Genomic DNA, 19,009 nt, shown 5'->3' on the forward strand with positions numbered 1-19,009 from the left:
TTTTTTTAATTTTTTTTTTATTTTACATTTTTATAAACCAGTGAGTATCTTTCTGGCTGAATCTGAATGTGTGAGCTTATTTAGGTATCAAATTTTATTCTCACCAGAGCACAAATGATTTGAAAGGAAAAATGAATGTATGTTTCGTGTGCTTGTTTAGATGTGAAGTTCTTTCACAATAGTGTATGTTACCACAGAGAACTCCAAACCTCCCTCCTCCGTTTGCTGTCTCATTGTTGAAAGGATCAGGGTCTCCCAGCTTCAGCTACAAATATTAGATGGACTAGGCCCTTTAGTCCACATTCTGTTGCCTATGAAACTTTAGAAACAAATTTTTACTTCACACTTAGGCAGGCAGTTCCATCTGCTTTATCATTATCTGAAATAGAAATGAGACCCCAAGAAACCACCCTATATTGCTCTGGTTGGAATCGGATAATGGTCAAGTCAAAGCTCTTTTCCTTCTCAGCTTTCTGCATCACTTTTGCTAAATCTAACCTGGAATGAGTTATCTGGATCTGTAATGTGTTCTCTGTTCAATTTGCTTATTTTCTACACTTGGATAATCAGATTGTGTGCATCAGTCCAGAGAGATGCAGGGAGGGCCTGAATACCCATCACTTGGGTATTTTCCTGGCATATTTAGCCTTTTGGCTTCTCTCATCAGCCACCTTTTTGTTCTGCTGAGAACTTTGGCATTCTGTATGTATCTGAACTGACAGCAGTGGCAATGGAAGTGGCTGAGTGGTGGCAAACGTCACCTGGCATGCTTTGGAAAGAAGAAGACTCTGTTAACTTTGATGTGCAATCTTTTCAGTTATCTATGAGGCTGAAACTGCACCAGCTCTTCCCCAGTCTGAGGTGTCCAGGAACTCCTGTTTCCTCTTGCCTTGGCAGGATCTGACAGTCCCTGCACCAAAAGCGGAGTTACAAGTCTCTCCACGACATCCTGAAGGTGCTGATGTGTGTGGCAGAGGAATTGGGAAAGCTTGGCCTTGCTCTGCTCTACCAGTAGCACACATGATATTCCACTGGTAATGAGCCTTGCCTCAGATAATATCAGGGACATCTCTTGGTGTGCAGGAGCTGACAGCACCACTGGTAGGAGCCCAGGCAGAGGTAGCACAACCAGTACAGGACTCTACTGCTGTTAGTGTGGGCACTACAGCAGTAGTGGAGCGGTCCATCCTTCTGCTCTCTGACTGTGCTCTTCTGCCCTATTGTCCTGCAGTCTCATGATTTATGCTTGGATGTGCATCTTTTATTCTTCCCATTGCTCATACATGTGTTCTTGTTTTCAGGACTGCTCTGTGCTTTCTCATGTGGATTTTTAGTCACATGTGGATTTTTAGTGATACATGAATGCTTTTTCATATGTTCTCTCAGTCATCTGTACATTTTCAGTCTGACAATTACCCATACCTCATTACAAGGCTCTGTCATTGTTTACTCCTGTCAGTCTCATCCCTCTGCTCGTCTCGCCCTAGGAGGTGCACTGGCACTGCTGTGGGGTTGGGTAGTGACAGGGACCTCTGGAGGTGGGGTGGAGGGCTGGTCTATGCTTCTCCTCTGCTAAGCTATGCAGGCCATCTAGCTATCTATATTGCAAGAACAGAGCTAATTGGCCATCTAGCTATCTATATTGCAAGGACAGAGCCTCAGGCCCCTATCAAAATGGTTACTTTAACTGTCTACTGTTTGAAAGACAAATAATGGATTTTATGTGCTTGTGGTAACTACCCACAGGCAGCAGAAGGGTTGTAAAGAGCCCATTGATTAAATAAGTATTCATTATTGTTGAATAGATTGGTTCAAACTCATTTCCCACTAAGAGGAAGTAGTTGTGAATAGGCTGGACCTGGCAGCTGTGGGTACTGCAGAGTTCTGCTGGGTGCAGTTACTCCAAGGTGCAAAGAGGACTATTTTTAAAGTAAACAGAAATGTGTAGCATAAGCCTTTCCTGGATGTGAGGTCTCTGCTTGTGAAGGAGAACCCTCCAGCAACAGGGGCTCATTGCCGTATTCTTTTCAAGAGCAAACTTGATCCCATCTGGCTCATTTCACATATAAAAAAGTTTGTCAGATGTCAGCCCACCTTTCCTGCAAATGTAACACCTCAGTTATAAAACAACACCACATTTTGAACAACGCCCCGGAGTTGGGATTGTTGCTGTCTGCACTTGGCTGGGTCACTGACTCCTTGTGTCATGTAGAGGAGAAATAGCTTCTTTCAGTACTTAAGTTTTCCCTTTGGGGTTATAGCTACAGCCTCACCTCACATCCACAATCTGGTTTGAGTTCTAGGGCTGAATATTATGGAGTTTAAGAGCCCTAGTACAGAGTTTAAGTGCCTGACTGGGAAGTGGCATGCAGCACAGACCAGAATGGATGTCTCTGTCACTTCTGTACAATATCTGCTTCTTTCTTTGCACCTTCTATTCTTTACCAGTGGTATAGATTCTGAAAGATAAGTAGTTGGAAAAAGACCAACACATCAAAGAGAAAGTTATATGCTCTCACTTTTTTTTTTTTTTTTTGTTAAGTGAAAGAATATATGCAGGAGAAAGAACTAAATATGATTTCTTGATGTTATGGAGGCTGTTACTCATACCTGGGGAGGGGGGTGTCAGAGTCTAAATACTACTTTTCCTATTCATACCATGCTTATTCCTATTGTGGGAGAGATTTTTAAATGTTTATGGGGTAGGAGGCTAAGAGATTCAGTTCTGGACATTTGGCTGTCATTATTTTACTGCTGACTAGTTTGCATAGAACTGAATGGACAAAACACAGTAGACATTACCTAGGTACTTCCCAGAGGAAAAATTACTCCTTGTTTACCTGAAAAAATCCTTCATAAAAACACAGATATTGTTGAAATGTAGCACATTTTTGATCCAGGTTTTTAATCTTTCAAATACCATCTTTAAATCCTTCTTTCCCTTCTTCGCCTCAGGTCTGCTGTTATAGCTGGTCTCCCTTACTCTGTGTCATAGGGTCATTTAAGCAGTACCTGCATGCTGGCTTCTGCTTCCTTAAAGGAAAACTCTGCTTTTGGCCCATAAAAATGATGGATGTTGGCCCATCTGAAGTTTCCTGTTTGCTGGAGGTACTAGATCAGAGTCAGATTCCATTTATGCCATATTGTCAATGCCACTCATAATGAGTTTGAAGCCAGTGTGTATGAACTTGGGTTCTTCATAGGTGTCACCATTATTTTGATTATTTCATGACCTTTGCACAGGTACTCTTCCCTAATGTGATTTTCTTACACTGGAATGTGAATTATTTTAGTTGCATACAAAACCATTTGCAAAGATATGGTAGTAGTAATCACTAGGGTGAGAGCAAGCATTCCTCTACCCTAGAAGTATCTTTTTATGAAAGTAGATGCTTTGGAGGAAGTTTAAGAAACTATGATAGCATAGGTCTTGTCTCAATACATTGGTGTTTCCTGGTAATTACTGTTTTAAGGACTTTCTGACCTGATGTTGCATCCAGATTGTGTTCTGCAGTCATTGATGGGCATATTTTTTCTGGATATATCCAGTCTTTGTTTTTCTTAATCCACTTGTATTTTTTAACTCCACTTATCCTGTGCTAACAAGTCCCACTGTTTAATCATTGAAATCTAGAAAGTACTTTATTTCAGTTGTTTCTACGCCTGTTACTTGAGAATTTAATTCAGTAGATCCTATTTTTTGTGTTTCCCACAAATAAAGAAAAATACATTTCCTGTTCACCTTCTCTGTCTCAGTTGGGGTTTTATCTCAATCATATATATTGTCAGAGATATATTTTCTAAGCTGAAGAATTGTATTCCATGTCTAAATTCTTTTCTCAACTTTTGCGCTTACTTGATTGGGTGCTCTGATTTGCAGTGATATGCATTTTGTGGATCAGATAAAATGCATTCACTCTCAGGTCCTCCACATGCACTCTCACATTCTCTTGTGCATGTGGCCATCTTTGCGAACACTTGCATGTTTTGTTTTCATGTTTTCAAACACCACCATTTTTGTAACCCTTCCTATTCAAATGCTTACAGGAGAATGCCACATGGAATGTCAGAATACTGTTTCTGCTGGGAGTCAAAGGAGATAGTATGTTTTTCTTTCCACTATTGCTTCCATAGATGTTGGGGTAAAAAACTTTCTCTTTGGTTTCTATCTCATGTTCCTATTCCTTTGATCACTCAAAGTGGATGCCATTCACCCTGAATCACTGCTCCTGATAGTGACAAAACCTATCCTGGAATTACATAGCAGAGGAAGAAAAGGGGATGGGAAAGAGGAGCTAGCACAGCTGTTGTGTGTAATTGGATTGGAAGTGGGCCTGCGGCTACAATAACAAAACTGCACTCCTGGCTGGGCTCACTGCTGGGGCCTGAGAGCAGCCCCTTGGCTGTCATGCATGTCATGGTTGAATCAAACAGAGCTGACCTCCCCAGCCTGTGCTACTGCTTTGCTGGCTTAGAAAGAATAGTCCCCATGTACACCAACAGCCAAGAAATCAGGTTACCCTCTTGGCAGAGCTGACCTGTCTAGCAGGTAAAAGGTCTGAACTAGGCTGCAGAATGATTTTGCTTCTTTTTCCATTCTACACATTTCTCAAGACAAGGGTTTTGCTTCTTTTGAGTCCCATTGTTTGGCCCTGCTGGAATGTCCTCTTTTTTGGTACCTGGGGATCCTCACAGAATTTTTTTTTTGGACTTTTGGTTTTAGAGAAACTCAAGATACCTATTTTATGAAGACCACATGGAAGACAAAGAGCTTGTCAACTCTCTTCCCTAGTAGAAAAGGGAATGGCCAATAGAGCTGGTGTATGAGGCTCAGAGTAGAGAAAAGCCTATTTCTTAAGGAACTGCTACTTTCAGGATATTTGGAAAGGAGGTGAAAACAACAGACTCCAGTACTCATCTGAGTGCTCTTCTCTATAGTGGATGTAATTTTATGTCTGGAGGAGTCCCTGGTTTGCATGATTTTTTCTTCAGCTTTGCCATAAAGGATTTTGTGCTTATCCCAGACTAGAGGGTCTGGTGTCCTATCTCAGACCTACACTGCAGCTGGCCCTGCTATTGTCTGAATGGGTCATGCAGCCTGATATCCTGAAAAAAGATCCTCACTGGGCAAACTTGCCCCAGGGGAGATCTGGGTTGCTGCTGCTGCTTGGCAGTCTCTTTTCCCACTCATTAAGAGCTTTTGGGCTAATCATTTGGTAGCATCATTAAAAGGGAAATACTGAGGCTGCCTGCCATAACAGAGCAATTCAGCAGTGCGTGCACACCCACGCACACGTGCACACCCCCAGATCATGGGCCCAGTAGCACAGGACAAGCTATAATTAACTAGATGAACGAGTCTATCTTCCTTTGTTGCTGCAATCACTTGTCACTCTCAGCTGTGTTTTGTGCTATCCTCACCTTCTTATGTTTTGTAGCTTTATTTTTCATTTTAACTGCTAAGTACTAATGGGATGGGAGGGAGCAGGATTCAAATTGTTTCCAAGGTTTCCCTTATTTTCTCCTCCACACTGAAAATTGCCCCTAGCAAACTGTAAAATATGAGGACTGCTGTTACTACATTGCTCTTTCACAGCATTGTATTCTGAAGCTACTTTTAAAAATGTCCTTCTGGCTTCATAAGAATCCAATGTTAGCCCTTGGTACTTTGTACAATTAGAGCCACTTAATTTTACTATTTTGATATAGAAAGCAGATGGCTTGCAATTTTTAAAAAAAATGTAATTTGAATTTCTTGGAGATCAAGGGCACTTCATTTTAAACTTTAAGAAAATACTGATTGGGTAGTAGGTTAAAGAAATATTAAAAAAGCCTCCCAGACCTAAATAGGAAAAGTCAGTTGTGGCAGGCATAAATCATGGCCAGAGAGCAGAGTTTGGGTCTGTCTGCCCTCAGCAATGGACATATTATCTTAATAACAAACTGATGGTCTGAAGAAACAGACTCCTTTCTCTTCACATTACTGCTGAATGTTCAAAGAAGCTGGGCCTCGAGAGGTTGAGTACAAGCAGATGTTTATCTAAAAAACCTATTGAGAGTTTTCTTCTGAAGCCATGTGCTTGTCCTTATTGTCACTCATGTTTGAGGCTCAGGAATAGAAAGTCTCCATATTCTTGATTTTGACATAAAATTTCTTTACAGGTGGATAAGCCATTTATTTCTGAAGTTTTCCTAAACCTTTTCCAGGTTTACTTACTACACACTTTTTGTTGGGCATCACTTCTGTCCAGCCAGTAAATTATTATAAGGATGACTAAATTGGTTTAGAAGAAGCATGAAATCCCTTGGCTACTAGATCTCATGCCGATTTTTATCAATTTTTCTAAGTTCTACATTGGCTGGGTTTCCTTATAGCTGAGACTTTAATCAAAGTTTCTTGTTGAAAAAATCCAAGATTCAAAGGAAAACATGTCTCACCTGGGTTTAGGTGGAAAACCACATTTTCTTATAGGATTTTTTTGAAATGAGATGGCTATTGGCACAAACATTCTGATGGTACGATATGTGAATAATGTGCTTTGGGGCCTAATGAGTTCATTTGTATCCTGAGCCTGCTAAAAATTTTGCTTTTCTTTATGACTGCTGCCCAAATAGCATGGTGATAGGTGTCCCTATTGATCTGGAAAAATCTGGTCTAGTTTGCAGGTCTGAACAATTCTTACAGCTCTTGCACTTGTTTGTTGGATGCCATATTAGTTTCTTACAGTCCAATAGCAAGTGTTACCACTTTCCACCTTGAGGTGGCTTTGACTTTTATGATTTGAAAATTGTTTTATTATCTTGTCATGTCTTGAAACTGATGTAAAGGTGAGACAACTATGTCAGTTTGCATTTTCCACCTTGATTTTATTCTGACTGATTTGAGGCCTTTGGTACACATGTTGCAAATGTCATGGATTTTATATCTCAGTGGTTGAAGTTTTGGTTGTTAATGACATTTTCTTGGAGATAAATACACTAATTTTCACTTGTACTTTAAAATGCAAGGCAGGAATATTTTCAGATGAGAAAAGCTGATATTTTATTTCATTAGTTATATTATTATTTATCTAATAATGAATCTGGAATTCTGTTGATATTCTTTGTTAAGATAAGGGTCTCTGTCTATGGACAACATATGATACAATACTGTTTTTTTGTTCTGTCTCCAAGTCCACTCTCCTTTTTCTTCCTATTTTAATAAAGGAAAAAGTAGCATTTTGGGGGGAGGACATTATTTTTCATTAATCTCCCTGCTTTCATTGTTGAGTTGGGGCTAGAAAAATCAAGAGGTACATACAATACCAGTACCATGGTATTTCAAATCTGCTGTGGTAATTCAAATCTGTGAAGGAGCAGAAAGTGCCAGAATATTTATTAGGGATACTTTCTTTTACAGGTATTTGAACCAAGGCCTCGGGGGCCTCAACATTGCATTTCTCTGGGGGATTGTTCACTCCTCAGCTCAGGCAAAGGGCTTTTGGGGATGCATCTGGCTGATGTGCCTGGTAGATAGGGCACATGGCATTGGCCTTCTGGGGATAAGGACAAAAAGGGGTGTTGACTCTCCTGACCTTTTGAGATTTTTAAAGCTCCTCTGTGGCTGGTGGAGAGAAAATGGATTTTTTTCTGGTGTGATTTATGTTGTTTAATGTAGGCTCTTGCTTTGAACCTTCTCTGGGGATTTCTCTTGGTTTGTGTCCAAGTGGACAAAACCCCTGCCATCCCCAGTAGCTGCTCCTGTTCATGCTGGGCCTCTTAGGTATGACTTTCCTTGCCCACAGTGTACAAGGCTTCAGGATCTCCATCTCCTCTTTGGATCTGATGTCCCCTCCCTGTTCAGCCAGCTTCTGCTACATGTCATACTGAGACCTTCCAGCCTTTTCACTTTTTTGGCATTGGTACAGGGATTCTGTGTGTTATAGGTCCTAACAATTATACTTTTGTCTTCCTGCCTTTTACAGTGACTTTAAAGTGTCCGTTTGATCAGACCTAAGATTTGCCTGTCAAGAATGATGGGGTCGGTTGCCATAAATAGAGACAAAAATTCAACCCACTCTCCTAGCAGAGCAAATGATTCACTGAATTATATCTTGTAATTTAAACTAGAAGTGTCCTACAGTATCAAATCTGCTAGGTTTATTTATAGCTGAAAGACCTAAAAGAATCTAAACCTATGTTATGTTTCTGATTATTTTTCTAAATCCATAATAATCTTCAAGAACATTAAGGTATTTGCATTCCTTAGACTCTACAATTATTAATCCCCTTATCTGGCTTGAAGTTCTCTGTGGGTGAACATATTCTTAGGATGATCTGGATTTTAGATTTCTTCAGCCAATGCAAAGGAAAACCATGAAAGAGAAAGGAATAAACAAATTCAAACTCAGCATGCTGCTTGTTGAAAATTCTCATTCTAATAAATTCATTTGACACCTCAGCCTCCATGAAATTAAAAAGTCACAGTCTTGTTTGATTAAAAAAACTGACTTAAAATATGGTGTCTGTGGTGTGTATATGCATTGAAGGCCCTGCCATATTAAGTGCTATGAGAGGTAGGAGATGTGAGAAGGAATCAAGCTAAGGGAAGTTGGTCAGGGAACCAAGTATGAAAGGGGTTCCTCATGGCTTGAATGTCTAGGACTTTATTTTTGTTACGTTAGTTCTGTGATCTTGTGTCACAAAATTGATTAATGGGTCACTTCATGCTTAATGTCTTGGGTGTGGATATATATACCGGAATATCTAAACAAAACTTGTCTGAATACAGTACAGTAAACCTATTGGAAAATTGGCCTGGATATAGAATTTGATTGAAACAAACAAGGTTTGTACCAGAATAAATTATCAGAGTGGAGAAGCCCAAGTAAACACTTCAACCTCATCTGCAATGACTGTCTCTGCTGAGGGGAGCTGTGCTGCCTTCTTGCTTTACCTTCAGTTATGAAACTGAAGAGTAGCTTTGGCTATAGAGCCATAAAGTAGCACACTGTCCTAGGACACTGAACCCAGAAAGGGAGTGGAGGTGTATTTAAATAGGTTACAGGTGATTTTTTTAGTCCTTGCTATGTCTGGTGTACTGGTGTCTAATTAGTAAGTGTGAACAGTGTTGATAGACTCCTAAAAATACATGATGAAGCCACATGTTCAATAATGATAGCTTTCTGTATGTGTATGCATTTAGACCAGAGGATTCATCTGAAGCAAGTGTGGTGTGATAATGGCATCCCTTTTACTGACCACTGCAATCTTGAATTTAAAGTCTCTAGCTGAGGAGAAGTTATTTCTGTATCTCTCCAGAGGAACAACAGCTCACTGCAGTCTGTCATTGCAGACCTTGGATTCCATAGCCCATTTAGCTATAGTGGTGTGCAGTGCCTCTGGAGCCACCCCCCCAGGGATGTGCTGAACCTCAGACACAATTCTGCCATGAGCAGCAGATTTTTTCTACCAGTGACAGATGCTTTCCTGCTCAGTGTGTGGAGCAGTGCCTGCAAATTTTTGTGCCCTGTGTGCTACAACCATACTTGGTCTAGTTCAAGTATGTGAGCTCCAATCCTGACGGGTATTGGACCGTGACCAGTATGCATGGACATTACTGCTTCTTTTCCAGTTTTGTTCTTTTTCTCTTACTTCCTCTCTCTGTCTCTCTCTCTCTCTCTCTCAGGCCTCTCACACCTGATGATGAGTGAACAAGGTAAGTCCTTCCACTTTTTCTTTGTTTCTGTCACTGATCATGAAGGAGCTTTGTCCCTGCTGCATTGCGTAACAAAAGCAACTAAGCTTACAGAGTGCCAGTAAGCCATTTGCATTTTTTGCTTCTGTGTCCCATGAGCCAAGGCTTCTTGTCAACCTGGGACTGAGATGCCTAGGAGGGAGCATGAAATGATTCCATGGATAGTAAAAAGGTATGCATCCCTCTTCCATGCAACCCACCAATTACTTTATCTTGCCATTTCTTTCTTGTGCCAGCTGTAATGACTCCCACTTCTGCTTACTAAATGTAGACCTCAACGTTGGTCTTTATTTTAAGAGTACAGTTATTACAAAAAGTATGTTAATAACCCTCGTGGCATGATCCTAACTCATTATGAATCCTGGGGAAATTTGCATATAATGGCCTGTAAGTCCTGTGTCTGCAATTTAAAATTCTCAAATACATTCAGAACAAAATTGTTGAGAAGAACAACAGGGCTAACCCCGTATTGAGCTACAAATGGGATCTAGGCCCATATCAGAGATCACATTAATATTTCAGCCTGCACAGAGGTACAGATCTATTGTCTGTGATAGGATGGGGTAGTCAGTCCCACTTTGCACTGTGAGGGTGTGGTGCAAGAAGCTGGTTTCAACAGGTAAAGTGAGGAGAATTGTGGTTCTGTTTGCCTCTGACAGTGCCAGTGTCTTGCTGGCACGGGTGCACAGGAGTTAGCAGCACTCCTGATGCCTTCTAGTCTTGTGAATGCAGGAGTGAAACGACGTAACAATGCATGGTGTGTGCAAGTGGTACACTAGGAAAACCAGACCAGGTGTTTGGCCTATGGGAAGAAAATGTAAGTTTTGACTGTAAAGCCTGGTGAGGCTTTTCTAGACTAGTTCTATGTGAAAGCTTTTTCGGCATTAAGTAAGCATGTATCTGAGGACAGACAGTCCAAGGAATAAGATAGTACACAGTGCCACTGTAGGCTAAAGATTAATTAGGTGCTTGAGTACAACAGATGTAATTTCTATATATCTCAGTGAAATGAGGAAAGACTTGAGACATAATCAGTTTTTATTTTATTTTTCAAGATGGATGTCTGCTCTGAGGTCATGAAAGGTTAGGTAACAATCAGAAGTGAAGTAGGGGCTTACTTATCAGTTTCTATATGGCATAACATCCCTGTGTGGTAGGAAAGGTAGGAAAAGACCACAGTGACCACGGTCAAGGCCACAGTGTTTGGCATGTGGAGCATCTGAGTAAACTCGGGAGAGCGTTGAGCTCCTTCTGTGTCGCCACTTACTGCTCAGCTGGGCTCATGGCTCAGAGGTTGTGCTTATTGAAGGGTCATCCAGCAGGTCCCTTCAGCATGACCTAGTTGCTCAGGATGCAGTTGAGTATGGCAAGCTGTTTTGGCAGAGGAAGGTATGTTGGAAAGTGATCAGAACAGTTGATGGCCATTTTCATTCTCAAAACCACTGAACATTTCTTTGGAGTAGATTGTGATTTAGCACTAGATTATGTAAACAGTTGCACTTGGACATTTAAATTACAAGTTGCAACCCAGCTGGCTCATGAAGACTTGCATGACCTATTTAGGTCAGTCATCAGCACTTTCTATACTCCCTTATCTGGCAAAAAATGTGAAAACTATTGGCTTCTGGCAACTTCAGCCACCCTTGTATATCTATAACACATCAGGGAACAGTGGCTTTCCTTTTCTTGCCAACAAACTCACAGATACTGCCTTTTGATAAATATTTACTGTCTATAAAAATATGATGGGTATAAATATGCACATATATATGTGTGAGTAAATATGCAATGTTAACATTATATACAAATACATTAGCTCTAGTAGGTGAGATGTGTTTAGCAAATATATTACCATGAGATTTATTTTTTTCCTGTCCTAGTCTGTTGTTGCCTTTGCTGTTTTGAATTTGACGTGGATTGAGGCATATCACTGGCATGGTATTGCATGAGCAGTTTGCATTTCTCAGTAGAAAATCAAATTAAAGCTTAACCAGGCAGCTACTGATTGTACTGTCAGTGGTTTAAGCTTTGTTTTGTGCTTTAGTTGTGGTGCGTCTCTTGTTTTTCCCTTGATGTTATGTTTTGTTGGGTTTAGCTGCTAGATAAATATGCTCATTTCCTTGTTTTTTGAAGTATGGCCAGTGACATATTTTTGTGGTTTTTTATGCTTCCTCCTTCTCTTCTCTTTTGCCTCCTCCATGGTGGACACCTCTCTTGTTCCTCCTCTTAACTGGATGCACACCTTCCTGTCTGTAGGTAGAAGTAAAGGTAGAGATCACATTCTTTCTAAGATTTCATTGCTTGTAAAATGTTTGTTGATGGGCACAGTGTATTTTTATGAATGTGTTTCATATTAGAACTTAATGCTTTTATTTTTAAAAGTCTCTTAACAGTCTTTTGTATTGAATTATGGAGGAAATATTTATTAAGATTAATGCTTTGAGGCCTTCCTGAGAGGTGTTATTTTCTCCCTATTCTCACTAAATATGGGCTGTTCAGTATCAGGCCATCTGTAGCTGATGATGATGGGGTGCAAAGGATTCATCAATTTGGTCAAGGATAGAGCCGTAGGCCTGTGAGCTCACCCTGCTGACACTTGCTCTAGAGTGATGCCACTGCTGGTAGCTTTTCTGTTGGTGTTGGTGGCAGCAGAACCTGGGCTTGTCCAATATTATTCAACAATGGAGGTTTTTTGAGCTATTGTTTCTTCCCCTGGCTCTGCTTCCCATTATTCAGAGGTGTTTTTCAAAGAGAAATTGAGTTGCAAAAAAGCTGCAGAGGAAGCAGAAGTAATCAGCACTGCTAAACAGAGAGGTCCATTTCCTTTGCAGCCCAGTACAACACAGGGCATGCTAGACTTCTCTGGTGCTCCAACTTGCTCTTCAGTAGTTCACACCTGTCTTAGGTGTGCTGTGGACAGTAATCCATCCCTTATCAAAACTGCCTAAAAGGCAAAATGCTGCAAACTTGCTATGGGTCTTCAGCTGGCCTGGAAGGAAAAGTAAAGATTGATTGATAAGTTATAAACATGGCTTGAGAAAAATCTTGGTTTTGATCCTATTTCCCAATGAGAAAGATTAAAAGGTTTTGTTATGCTAAGGCTTACTCTGTTCCAATGAATACACTACTGAAAAATCTGATATATTTATTAGCATGATTTGAACACGTTGGATGATGTTGCTGTGTCCATGCCACTACGACACTGGGGAATGAAATGACTGGTTGTGCAGCTATGAATTTGAGAGGTATATGAGCTCAGAGGATTTGTTCATAATAACTTTCTTTTGAGACACAAGCAGTCTCTGCTTAATAATTACTATTGTAATATCTGAGTTCTGGGGAGCACAAAGACATATTAAACACCTTAATTTGTATGATTCCTTTTTCTGATGCCCAGCTTTCTTCTAACAATTTTGTATTGTTGAATTCTCTGTGATGGAATGCATAATGTAATCAATATTATTTGTTCTATTTTGAGGTTGGAAAAATATTTCAATAATTAATTTAATATTTTTTATATTCTCTCCAAACTTGGGTGATGGAGGGTAATAACTAAGCTGTACTCAGAGCTGTCTTCTCAGTAAGAGGTAAACATCAGAACATAATGATCACATACATACACTGCAAAAAAAAATGAGAACCTGAAGCTCTAAACAGGCCATATAAAATGTTACTGTGCCTCAACACAGCTGCCAATAATTCAGTTAGCTGATGTATGGCTTAGTGTGGTTTAAGGGTCAGTGTAGATCAGGGCAAGTCTTGTGTGATGTTAGTTCATGTTCTTTTCTTGGGTGGTATTTATGCTTCAGGCCAGCCTGTGTAGAACTAAGCTGAAAGTCAAGGCAAATCTCCTAACTGAGCTGCTAGGCATGAGGATTATAACATATAGTCCACAATTAATTAATATGTACTGAAGTGTAATTTATTGTGTCATTGAGTGAAAATTTAATTTCACTTCCCTATGTGTAGAATTTAGCTTTAGTTATTGCAAGTGACATTGTCAGAAAACCATCAGTCTATGTGAAAAATGGCATTGCTTTCAGAGGGCTCAAACTGTAATTTTGAACTCACATGTGGCCTTCAGCTCATAGAGAAAGTGGTACCAGATGCCTTTAGTGCTCACATGGAAGGTTCAAGTTTTTTTGGCATTCTTGTCATTTTTAGTCAACAATTCTGTCTCATGTCATGTATGTAGCTAAAAGATATGATTTATTTGATTTAATTTTGGATATGATGTATTTGATTTCATAAAACTCATTCACAGCATAGTGGTCTTTGACCTTGCATTCATCAATTAAAGCAAGTGTTTGATTAGTTTCCACTGCAGTAAATAGGCTTTTTCTGCATCTATATTTTTAAAATATTCAGGAGATTTTATTTTTTTTTAAAATTCCTGAAAAATTAAAGAAGATGAACTGTAGGTGTTCTGGGGTAATGGCTGGAGTAGTTGAGATACAGACAAGCACCTCGATATCACTTGCATTTTGACCTGAACTGAGGTTTCAGGTTAAATGCATTGAATTCTTATTTGAGGTACAGAGCTGGTCATGGAGGTGAGGTAAATATGTGATGAGCAAGGACTTCTGTTTAGTTTGGCAAGAATTGCTGAATATGACTCTCTTCTGGAGAGGTACTGGCAATTAAGGAACAATTATATTAAGTTTACTTCCCCAGAAGTAAATGATATCAAAGGAAATTACAAATGTCCAACTTTAATTTGCTACTGGAATTAATGTGTTATCACTTTCTTCCATATAATTTTTTCTCTTGAAAGTCTTTGTTAAGGAAATGGTTATTTGCCATTTTGTTACCTTCCACCATGTGGGTTTTGTCTTACCATCACTCTTGGCTTGGATCTGACTTTTACTGAGGCTCACATCCCCTTTGAAAATTGTCTGTATTGTTGGTGGGAATCTGCTATTTTCAGAGAATTAAGTCCTTTGTCTTCTTGAAGGCAATAGCAAAATTCACATGGAATCCAGTGGGCCAAGAACCCAAAGAACTGAAGATGCCCTCTCTGACTTGGAGAACAACCAGAGAGGCTGGTTTCTGGGTGTGCACGGGGCACTCTGTAGTGCCCGTGCAGTCTGCAGACTGCTGGTTCTTCTCCAAGGCATATGGCTCGCTCCTTCCTTCCATCAGTAGCTGTGCTCAGTGTGAACTACACGAGAGCCTTCTCATTTTCAGAATGAAGAAGGTTTTTCCTTAATTGTCAGAGAGAAGTGAAAGAGTGGGATCTTTTAAAATGCATGTTGTGTGGACCAAAGGCTAGTGCCAATTCTGTTGTTTAATAATCAACATTGCAAGATCAGATTATCTGCTTTGGTCCTACCTGCTCTTAACTGAAGTAGGTCTTTTAAGTCTTGGAAGGTTTAGCAGTGCTCTCAGAGAATGAGGTTCTTATGTCTTTGAGATGTTCAATAATATTGACCTGATGGTAATAGCATAGGAAAAATGAAATAGCGTTTGTAGGCTTGAATAGAAGAACATGACTGGACTTTACTGATCAGGAAAATAATTTCAAGTTCTTTTTCACCAGTAATGCCATTAGGATTTGTATAGGCTTGCTTCAGAAATAGTGTAACCAGCAGGACCAGGGCAGTGGTCATCCCCTGTACTTAGTGAGACTGCACCTTGGGTGCTGTGCCAGTTCTGGGCTCCTCATTTACAAGAAAGACATTCAGGTGCTGGAGTGAGCCCAGAGAAGGGCAACAGAGCTGGTGAAGGCCTTTGGAGCACAAGTCTGATGAGGAGCAGCAGAGGGAGCTGGGGGTGTTTAATCTGGGGAAAAAGAGGCTCAGGGGAGACATCATTGCTGCCTACAACTACCTGAAAGGTGAGCGTAGCAAGGTTGGAGTCAGCTTTTTCTTCCTAGTAACAAGAGATAGAATGAAGGGAAGTGGTCTCAGGTTGCACCAGGAATGGATTTAGATGGGATATTAGTAACAATTTCTTTATGGAAAGAATTGTCAAACATGGAAACAGGCTGCTCAGGGTAGTGGTTGACTTGCCAGTCCTGGAGATGTTTAAAAGATGTGTAGATGGGGTACTCATGGACACAGTTTAGTGATAGACTTGGCAGTGCTGGGGGTTGGACTTGATGACCTTAAATGTCTTTTCCAGTCTAAATGGTTCTATGGTTGTATGTGAATAAGTCCAGCAGAATGGCCAAGAGTTTATGCAAATGTTGAAGTGAAACATCAGTAACAAATTAAATCGTTTGTGCTCTCTAAATGTCTAATTATACAAGGAAAAAAACAACACTACATTTGTCTTGCCAGCCTTGGCAGTGGTTTTTAAGCTCTGCTTTGTCCTGTAAAGTATCTTAATATTTGGATTTTAAATGTGAATATTGTATGGTTTTGGTTTCTACAATTAAAAGTATTAATGAAAGGACTGTAAAATGTGTAGTGGTGGGTTTGTTTTCCTTTGGTGAGGAAGAAATCCTTCATTATTATAAGGATGATGGCTTTCAATTCTAACTTTACTCTTAATGACTACTTAAAAAAATCAAGCATTTTATTTTATGATTAGCAAGTACCAAATATACAAAACCTCTTTGATAGAAACAAAGCTCCTTGAATGAAGATGCTATTCATCTGGAATACATTTTTTTTGTAAGTGAATTTTTGCTGCTGGTTTCATATTTTATTTAGGGACAAAAGAAATATTTTAATGTAATTTGTTGAAATCTAAGTAGAGGTGTTTGATAGTTGATGATTTCAAATGTAAGGTATTGGATGGCATTTCTGCAAGGCATTTGTCCTATTTCTTTATATTCCACTGGTGATGACATTTTCTAAATTTTGGGGAATGAAGTCACTTAAATGTTCAATATCAGCTAATGCAAAGGAATATATGTCTTATTCTTCTTTTTATAAAGAAATTATTATTTATTATTGATTACCTCTTTGAAATACATTTATGAACACAAACATAATAGGACAGTACTGGTAATTTTTTTTGTTTGTACTTATGAACATGTGAGTTTACAAAATTATGTATGCATAAGGTATCAAATAATGCTTTCAGTATTTTGTAGTTTATAGGTAATTAATTTTTTCTTACATGTTTTCTTTCTGCCTTGTTTTAAAACTGTCTTTCTGATGTGTGAATAAGCCACTGATTCTTTGCTGACTTTCATTTTTATTAAGAAGAATGATTCCTGTGAGACTTGAAGGCATTGTGGTTGTGTTGTGTGTAAACAGGAGCTAAAATATTGCTGTCTTAGGCTGTATTGTAGGCTTCTGTTTTCAGTGAAGCTCAGGTCTCTCTCTACCCAGAGAGAGCATTTAATTGATATAATTGAAAGACTTCTCCTCCACTCCCTCCCTCTGTTTTTTTCATTTGAGGCATTCAGTGGTATGTGGAGATGCTGAGGTAGTAAAACAGGCCACATGCTTTGTAAAAGGCAGGCTAATAGCACTTGTGTTGGATGTCTGATTTTTTAAGTGCTGTATGTTTCATTAAAATTTACATGTAAAGTAAGGGCAAGCGCAGTGACATGAAAGCTAATGCAAGTTGCACATCTTGACATAATAACAATCACAAGAAACTGGAGATCCCAGATGGCAGCTTGGCCTCTGCCATCCATTTAATAAGCTACTAACTGCTAATTATTGCACTGTTATGGGCAAGTTAATTTACTGTTGACTCTTAAAGAGATATTGTGCATTTTCTTAATTTAGGTTTTTCAGTTTAGATTTTAAAGTGTTTATCCTCTGCCGATTAAAACCCTTCCAATGGATGGTAACAAAGAGATAAAGAAACAGAATAGGACATGGAACATAGTAATATGTGGTTTTTTTTTGATAATAGCAGACTATAGGTCTATAGATAATAGCAAACTATGGTGGTTTGAGCCTTTTTAGGGCATGGGTTTTTAGATGAAAAGAACACCAGCATGTATATTAAATTTAGGCATTTAACAGCAGATGCAGAGTTAGTATTGTCGTTAAAAATAAATAGAACTTCTTTCCCTTAAATAATTGAAGCTTGAGATTGATTCTGAAAATAAGAGAAATGAGAAATAGAAAATCAAAATTACAGGTTCATTTCTTTCACCAGAGAGGATTTGAAGGCAAAATTTCAACTCACAAATCTGAAAGCTAAAACATCTACTGTATTTTTTTGAAAAATTTTTTGTTTTAATGTTACTTACCTGGCTGTCTTATTACAGGGAAGGATTGTTATCTGTAAAAAATAAATTTTTTTTAGGTGATATTTTTCTTCTTCCAGTTGAAATGGACATTCAGTAATGAGACCAGTCAGGAAGAAGTTTTGATCTCAGAACCTATTTAAGAATGAAGGAACAGCTGCAGTTTAAATGGACTCTAATTCTCACAGTTAATGCTGTTTTGTGAGTGCATGATTGTCTGTGATAACGTTTGGGAGGAGTGTGGTGGGTAATAGCTTATTTCCAGGGCTTTATGGTAATGCAGCAGAGTGACGATAATGCCATCAGGAATTGAAATAGACTCTGTCACACACATCAGACAATTGCAAAAATAGGAAACCCTGTGAAAGGGGAGTTTCCTGTTTAAGGCTCCTTGTGGCCTTCTGTGGACTAGAGAGATAACATTATGGTATTGAACAGTTTAGAAAATATGTGCTGTGTAAGCTGGATCTTGTACATTAAAAATAAGAGCTTAAAACCAGCAGACTTATTTGTTGTGCTTTACCAGATGGTAAATATTTTGACTAGAGATCAGGGAATAACACGCCATGCAAATGGTTGTAAAACTATTACTGTGAAGAAGGTCGTGTGTGTCAGCTGCTCATTCATGCCTAATGGTGTGTGATTTTCCCCACATCAGTATTGTGAGTTTTGATTCTGATTTTGGCAAAGCATATCTTCCTGTGACATGCAGAACTCTTCATTTATTTGGCTGTGCTCATCTTTTCATGGAGCTAGAGCTCCTTCTCATGCAGGTTTTAATTTCCTCATTTTTTTCAAGAGCCTTGGTAGTATGGAGTGCACGTATAGAAATCAGTACTGATAGGCTATGAAATAAGGGAAGATAATAGAAAATACCACTGCAGAGAGCAAGGAATTAGGTGTGAATGCAGCCCTCACAGGTTGTGGCATATGCATTTGAAAGCCTTTTTGTTTTGAAATTTTGGATCCTGATAGCCTACCCTGCAAGTTGCTGTGCTGAGTCTACTGCATTCCCTAAACAGCTGGGGAACCCTATAGAAATTAATGGTATTTTGCACTTGGGAATGTGTTATGTACCTGCAGGGATTAAGTCCCCAGATTCTTTATAGAAGATT

At 39.2% G+C, this 19,009-nt stretch overlaps 1 protein-coding gene across 25 annotated transcripts in view; it reads left to right on the plus strand.

Moving 5' to 3' along the window:
* NRXN3 (neurexin 3) overlaps window positions 1-19,009 on the plus strand; it is a 963,701-nt gene that overhangs the window by 86,613 nt on the left and 858,079 nt on the right. For 17 of the 25 annotated variants that reach the window (XM_085582217.1, XM_021542849.4, XM_085582229.1 and 14 more), the window contains exons 4-5: window positions 9,668-9,697; window positions 11,993-12,004. The exons of 2 other annotated variants lie outside the window; for them this stretch is intronic. In XM_085582217.1, the coding sequence (XP_085438343.1) occupies window positions 9,668-9,697; window positions 11,993-12,004 (42 nt within the window). The remainder of the gene's footprint in view (window positions 1-9,667; window positions 9,698-11,992; window positions 12,005-19,009) is intronic. 6 more of the 25 variants (XM_085582219.1, XM_085582231.1, XM_085582225.1 and 3 more) reach the window with 1 other exon arrangement.

The sequence above is a fragment of the Lonchura striata genome, chromosome 5 (genome assembly GCF_050655825.1).
Source record: "Lonchura striata isolate lonStrDom1 chromosome 5, ASM5065582v1, whole genome shotgun sequence".
NCBI classification, from domain to species: domain Eukaryota; kingdom Metazoa; phylum Chordata; class Aves; order Passeriformes; family Estrildidae; genus Lonchura; species Lonchura striata.